At 37.4% G+C, this 7,817-nt stretch overlaps 1 protein-coding gene across 3 annotated transcripts in view; it reads left to right on the top strand.

Moving 5' to 3' along the window:
• The first annotated feature begins 270 nt into the window (after positions 1-270).
• The window catches only part of LOC107592563 (SRSF protein kinase 1-like), a 52,559-nt gene continuing 45,012 nt past the window's right edge, over positions 271-7,817 (top strand). For 2 of the 3 annotated variants that reach the window (XM_016282095.1, XM_016282097.1), the window contains exon 1: positions 272-396. In XM_016282095.1, coding sequence (XP_016137581.1) covers positions 384-396 — 13 coding nt within the window. In that variant the 5' untranslated portion in view covers positions 272-383. Of the gene's footprint in view, positions 397-7,817 lie in introns of all 3 variants that reach the window. The other variant, XM_016282092.1, reaches the window with a different exon arrangement.

The following is a 7,817-nucleotide window of genomic DNA, read 5'->3' as shown; positions in this document are numbered from 1 at the left end:
TGACTGCCTGCGTACGATTTTCGGATTTATAAACTCAATCGTGACATGTGCCACAGCTCACGACGTTCCGACCTTCAGAATTGCACCGTGTACGGCCGCCTCTTTGGTTTTGAGACTTTAGTCTTTGCAACTTCAGGGATCTTATCTATGCACAATCAGCTTGTAACACTCCAAAGAGAAAGGAAAACTTGAAATCGCATCATATGACCCCTTTAAGTAAGTACATGTGGGTGTGACAGCGTTATTTTTACGGCGGTGAAAAGCACGCGAATTCTGAACCATTTGGCGTTCGATACAGCGTCGCGTTGTTGTTGGGGAAGTTTAGTGCGCATGCGCAGACCGTTACATGTGAGTGAATCTGAGCACTTAGCCGCCGGTGCAGCATGGAAAGGAAAGGTGAGCATCAAAACGACCGAACTGCTGTCCTCCTCGACAGTCTGTAGCGACAGCGTTCGTGTAAATCGAAATAAACACAGCATCCCGTCTGAAGCGTATCTGTGTTGTGGACGTAGGCGCTGTGAGATTCACCAGTGTGTGCTGATAGAGACAAAAGCGCGTGTGTTTAGCTGCTGCTAATATAACAGAGCTGCTGCTTTACAGGAGCATCTGCTCATGTTGCGCTGTATATCAGGAACGCGGGCGGTTGTTGTTTAGTTCTCAGTTTTTTCAGCGTGTTTCTGATTGTAATCGATGTTTGTTGCGTGTTTTCTGCGACCTCGTTCTCGTGAGCCGTTGCTAGCTGAACCTTCTCTTGTTTTGGTTCGACTCACGATGTTGCGCGTAGATGTGTATTTTAATCAAAGTAAGTCAGTGCTGTGGAAACAATTCTGTTGTTTGTGTCAACAAAATGCTAACCGTACAAACTGATAAAGCCGTCAAAAACTTAGAAATGAATCTATTTAGATATTTTGCTAACCGTGGTTACCGCATAAATGCCACATTACTGTCTACTGAAAAAGCCAAATGAATTGTGAGGTAAAATGGTAACGTCACGATATAATAATCTTTTAGCCTACTTAATATTATTATTATTTTTTTTAATGACCATTGTAGTATCCGTAGTAGTGTGGTATCTTGAAAACTATGATTACCAAGTTTTGAAAATTGTTTTGTGGCTACATGAAAATAATGACTCAATACCGGTCTCTTAGAGATATTACTTTTAGCTGTAATATAGAAGACTAATAAGTTTAGTTGTAAAAGTGTTTACCTTAATCCTGGGACCCAGGCATAGACTTTTGTCCTCTGTAGAGGACATTATATTTTAGTGTATTGCTTGGAGACCATTCAAGTCAAGTTTATGGATACATATGCTTTTCTGGATACAAATCGTTGCAAAGCAGCTTTACAGAAAATTAAGTTTCTACAATGTTTAGTGGTAGCTTATCAGTGGTGACTGTCAGTTAATGTACATATGGCAGAAATGTACGGAAAAATCAATTTAAGACGTAATAAAACAGACGATGAACACCATTAACAGCAATTATTATATGATGCAATCAAACTTATAGCTAAATGTGGTAGTCTGTATGTTGTTTCAGGGTTGGCATCGTCTGAGGTCCTCTGAGGGGTTGGCATCATCTCTTCTCAGGTGTTCTGGTTCCAGACTGAAGCAAAAACAGAGAAACAAATAGAGACATAATTAGCGTAGCTGCTGTTCCAACCAAGCAAAAGTGATTTGTTTAACACAAACTAAAGACTAATAATGTGCATTTGATCAGATATAACTGGAGTACAAGATTACGAGATGCATTATTTGAATGCTTGGCCAAAGAGATGTGTCTTTAATCTAGATTTAAACAGAGAGAGTGTGTCTGAACCCCGAACGTTATCAGGAAGGCTATTCCAGAGTTTGGGAGCAAAATGCGAAAAAGCTTTACCTCCTTTAGTGGACTTTGCTATCCTAGGTACTACCAAAAGTCCAGAGTTTTGCGACTTTAGGGAGCGTGATGGATTGTAGCGTGGTAGAAGACTAGTTAGGTACGCAGGAGCTAACCCATTAAGGGCCTTATAGGCAAGTAATAATATTTTGTAACTGATACGGAACTTAATAGGTAGCCAGTGCAGAGACTGTAAAATTGGGGTAATATGAGCATATTTTCTTGACCTGGTAAGGACTCTAGCCGCTGCATTTTGGACTACCTGTAGCTTGTTTATTGAAGATGCAGGACAACCAGCTAGCAGTGCATTACAATAGTCCAGTCTAGAGGTCATGAATGCATGAACTAGCTTTTCTGCATCAGAAACAGGTATCATGTTTCGTAACTTGGCAATGTTTCTAAGATGGAAGAATGCTGTTTTTGTAACATGGGAAATATGATTTTCAAAATACATGTTGCTGTCTAATATAACACCCAGATTTTTGACTGTAGAGGAAGTAACCGTACATCTGTCTAGTTGCAAATTGTAATCCAAGAGATTCTGTGTACTGTCTTTTGGTCCAATAAGTAAAATCTCTGTCTTAGCCGAATTTAATAGGAGAAAATGATTGGTCATCCAATCTTTTACATTTTTAACACACTCTGTTAGCTTGGATAATTTAGACGTTTCATCTGGTCTTGAGATATATGGAGTGTGACTGTTTGAGGTTGTGGACAGGTGTCTTTTATACTGATAACGAGTTCAAACAGATGCCATTAATACAGGTAACCAGTGGAGGACAGAGGAGCCTCTTAAAGAAGAAGTTACAGGTCTGTGAGAGCCGAGGAATTTTACCGAGGAATTTACCAATTAATTCTTTAAAAATCCTACAATGTGATTTTCTGGATTTTTTTTCCTCATTTTGTCTCTCATAGTTGAGGTATACCTATGATGAAAATTACAGGCCTCTCTCATCTTTTTAAGTGGGACAACTTGCACAATTGGTGGCTGACTAAATACTTTTTTGCCCCACTGTATATTTGAGTATCACCAGCATACATGTTTTTTAAATCGGACTGATTTTCGAATTGTGTGTCACAAATGAACATCTCAGGAACTTTAGTGGGGTTTTCGAAGCAGAATAGGGCTTTCTGTTGTGAGACATGCATCGATTTCATACATGTCCTCTGTAGTGGACACCAGGACATCCTTCATGCTTATCAGGCACTTTAGGGAGACATAATAAGTAAAACATTATATATCAATATTTGTATGAAATACTATGTTATATGACAATGTTGCTAAGTTATTACTCTCATTATTATACTTTTGTCATTACATGTTGCCCAAAGAACACATTAATATGCAAATTAGAGACATAATAGGAAAACCCATTTTTTGGCCATGTTTACAAACATATTGTGTAACGTAAAATAGTATATCAAATCATTCTCTAGTATCTTTCATACCACAGCTGAGAATCTTTGTGCAAAGTTTGGTTCAGGTGGAAGTTTCCTGGAGCTGTCGAATTCCTGAAAACTGATTTCCATTAAATGCCTATTAAATGCAGGCACTAGTGTGCATACAAAATGCAAAATATAACATTCGCTAAACATCTTTTTCCAACATTATTATCATATCCGTTTTGCAGAGGACCATAAGGCTGGGTATCGTTCAAAAATGTTCGATATCAATACTGATACCTTGACTTTGTTAACAATTCCTGAACGATTCTTTTTTCGATACCAATTTGATGAAATCCGTTTTAACAAGATTACAGTACACATTACCTCAAAAAACATTTTATTTTTTCAGCTTGTTGAGGTTTTTACAGACTCAATGACTGATCTCCTGAGCCACTGCTCAAAGGAACAAAATATAACCAACAGAATAAATCAGTGCAAATAGTTTAAATAAAGTTCAAATTGTTTTCAGTTTACACATCTTTTAGGCTATGTTCACACTAGTGCGTTTTCATTTTAAAATCATCATTTCTATTCATTTTCCACTGATTTACTGATGAGCATTAGCAGCTTCCAGCGCTGTCTCACTGTTTTCTCTTCCACAATCGTTGTTCTGACTCCGAGGAAGCTCATTCGCAGCTCATCTGTTAATCATATTATGTGTTTATATCCTGCCCTTTCTCTGATGATGAATGTCCATTACACTTCCGCGTTCAGTTCTGTACTGTACATAAGAAACCCAGGAAAACATTTCTACGGATGAAACATGAAGCTAATAAACACATGATTACGGCGGTGTATGATTTGTAGAGGTCGACTGATGGATCAGTTTTGCCGATTAATCGGCACCGATAGTTGATTGCTGGAACTATCGGTTATCGTCAAAAATCCATGCCGATAGTTTTCCCGGGTTGCGTCCATTGCTGGAGCGGCTGAGACGGATCTGCTGTCATTATACAGTGCGAGAGCGCCCTCTAGTGGTTGAAATCATTGACAGCACGTGCTATTTGTTTAGACACGTGATACTGCACGCTGAACAGAGCGGGAAACTTCAGACGCGGATTTAAATGCAGCCGACAGAAAATCCTGCCGCGCCATTCACATAGTTTTCCTTTAAATTACATTATATTGGTCCCGAATCGTTGTTAATGTACATAATGAATTGTGTATTGTGCATTTTCAGCTAAATGTTTGTCTTTCTGTGGCTCTAATAAAGTCTGTGTGCTTCATTTATAGAGCTATAATATAGGTCGCGCTTTCTCTTTCCGTTTGCTCCATTTTTTTTAAATGCCGAACTTCAAACTCATGATACCAAATTGTTAATTCTTGAAGTAAACTTGTGTCTGTTTGGTGATTAAATAAACTGTTTTAGACCGCTGCTCGAGCTGAACGCGACGCGTCCGCAGTGTGTGGGATACCGGCGAGTTCTCCAAGACTCAGCTCTGCGCTTTTATTTTGATTAGATAATCATCAAGTGTTCAAGAATAAAAGCAGTTCAAGTCTGAGAGTATACATACAATATCCGTATATATATAATTTTAATGCTATAGCCTTTGTGTATATATTTAAAGATGTGCATCTTTAAGCATGACAGTTGAAATAAAATGGTAACACTTTAAAATGAGTCCATTTGTAGCATTAAGATTAATGAAAGCTGTGTAAGTATTGTTCCTTGTTAGTGTGTTAATTTCAACATTTACTATTACTATTATTATAATTATTTTTACTACTACTACTAGTATGGTTCAGTACTGGTTTTGTTAATAAAGCACTATTTTAGTTTTTATTCAGTATCAATTTTAAAACAATCGGTTAATTAATCGGTATCGGCCAGTGTGGTCCAACCTAGCTATCGGTATCGGCAAAATCCACTATCGGTCGACCTCTAATGATTTGTATTTATTTTCATGACATTCTGCCTATTTTCATAACAGTACCAGGTGTTTACATGAGAAATGCTAAGAAGGTGTAGCGATTAGTTTGATATAAAAGTAGAGGTGTGCAATATGATGATTTTTTTGATCGTGGACAATTAAAATGTCTCACGATCTGCTTTTGAAGAAATATCATAGTATCGCGCTACAGCGCACAGTCTATCAGTTGCAGTTCTGGCACCTCTGTCTCAATATACTGTACAACGCTACATATATTCACATCAAATGTTAATTCAGCAGTACAGTTGTGCAAAAAATTTAATGCGGTTTTGATGCGCATCTCGTCAGTAAAGCTGCTCCTGTGATTAGTAGTAAATCTCCAGCACATGCGTTCATATGGAGCTGCATTTACTACACAGAGCCGTAGTTCACTGACAAGCTACACAAAATTGTGTTCAAAATCGCAGGCGATTCATTGCCGAAAAGCCCTATGTGCATGTGCTTTAAAGCCTTGCCAGTTAAATATTTCATTCGCGTGCTGTCTGAGTACGTACACCTGAAGCGCGCGCACACTGAAAAAAAACTGTCAAACAGCGCATGATTACTGAACTAAGTTATCTGATTGTGCTAATACTGTGTAATAGTACTAAACATGTTGCTGCTTGTCAATAAAAGGGTCAGTTCACCCAAAAATTTAAATGGCCATTATTTACTCACTCTAGTGTTTTCCCTAACCTGCATTAATTTCTTTCTTGTGCTGAACACAAAAGATGATGTTTTGAAGTATGTGGATAACCAAACAGTAGCTGGTTTACATTGACTTTGATAGTAAAGTTGTGACGGTGAGGAAATTTTCCCACCGGTTAATCGACGTGTGACCACACCGATAATACCGGTATCACCGTGGGGGCAGGGGTGTTCCCTCTTTTCCTTGCTTTCCTTCACTTTTAAATAGCTTGTAAAAGCGGCGTGCGCATTTTATTTTCACTTTTAAATAGCGGCAATTCAGTGTAAAGCAATTGTTTGTTTTTAGTTCGTTTGAATTTTCCCTCTTTTCCTCTCTTTCCTTCGCTTTTAAATAGCTTAAAAGCGCCGTGCGCATTTTACTTTCACTTTCGAATTAGTGGCGGTTCAGCGTCAATTGCTTGAATGCAACAACAAAATACAAAGTCAAACTCACTTTAGCCTATATATAAAACATAGAACTTTTATTAACAAAACAAATAAAAATACACCATGCTATAGGGCAGGCTATGCCTATAAAATAACAAATAATTTACATCAAGTTTAAATATGTATACAAAACTGGAAATGAGTAAACGTATAATATATAACCAAATAAATAAGAAACGTAGAACGTTTATTAGCAAAACGAATAAGAAAGCTTGGAGGCACGGCATACACCTTGATGTCAAATTAAATAAATTACACAAAGTGTAAATAAAGTAAAAATCAGGAAACACTGTGGAACCAATTAAATAAGAAATTAATGTCACCTTAGGTAAACTGCAAAAGTCAGCAGGCTTTTATTGTTTTAGAACTAAATCATCCGCCATTGTCTTGTCTGTCTATGGACTATGAAAATACTATGGAAGTCACTGGGGGGCAGTGCTGCAAAAACGGGATATGCAGTATATGCAGTGCATTGGGGCGCTGCTCATAGGGGGGCGCAATTTTGCTGAAATAATTGTGAAAATCTTTAATAAAACGTTATAAATAATCAAACGCTTAGTTGTTAAAAATAATGTAATGAAACATTTTTATTCAACTGTTTTTAGCATTTTTAATGAGTTCAAATATGTTTTTATTTTTATAAACGAGGTACATATCAACCGCTCACCATTCGACACATTACCGTCACAGACAGTCACATGACCAAAATTAGAAACCAGAAAAAGAAAAACCAGAAAAGACAAAGGGGAAAAGAAAAACAATGCATTAAAATACAGTAATTTACAAGTGAACTTAACAGTAAATGGCAAGCTATTATTATTTTTCATTGTAAGTCATAAAGTCATTCAACATTTGATGTTGTTGCCTAAGGCTGATGATACACGAGGCAAATTTTTTGAGCAATTTTGCCGGGCAACTTTTTTTTTAGCAATGTTGCTTGGCCACTTTCCAATTGAGAATGGGTAACAAATTTCTATCTGGAATCTGGATACTTTAGATTGGTCATTGGCCCTGTGTCTCACCTGGTTTCCCATTGATGGCAACATTGCCCAAAGTTGCCCGGCAACATTGCTCAAAAGTTGACCTGTGTATCATCAGCCTAAGAGGGAAATAAGTGATTGACATTAATATCAGTTCATTTCTGCGTATCTCTATTGCTCAAAAAGTGAAGTCGCAATATGTTTGTCAATGGACGTTTGATTTACATTTGAGAGAAACTGAGAAGATTGTTAACAAGATACAAACTAGCCACCTTTCGCCAAACATTGCCGTTTTAAATTTAAAGGGGTCATATGATGCGATTTCAAGTTTTCCTTTCTCTTTGGAGTGTTACAAGCTCTTAGTGCATAAAGAAGATCTGTAAAGTTGCAAAGACTAAAGTCTCAAATCCAAAGAGATATTCTTTATAAAAGTTGTCAACCACGCCTACCTAAAACGGCTCATTCTA

The sequence above is a fragment of the Sinocyclocheilus grahami genome, unplaced genomic scaffold (genome assembly GCF_001515645.1).
Source record: "Sinocyclocheilus grahami isolate Dianchi unplaced genomic scaffold, SAMN03320097.WGS_v1.1 scaffold154.1, whole genome shotgun sequence".
Lineage (NCBI taxonomy): Eukaryota > Metazoa > Chordata > Actinopteri > Cypriniformes > Cyprinidae > Sinocyclocheilus > Sinocyclocheilus grahami.
This window is presented reverse-complemented; position numbering and strand designations above follow the sequence as displayed.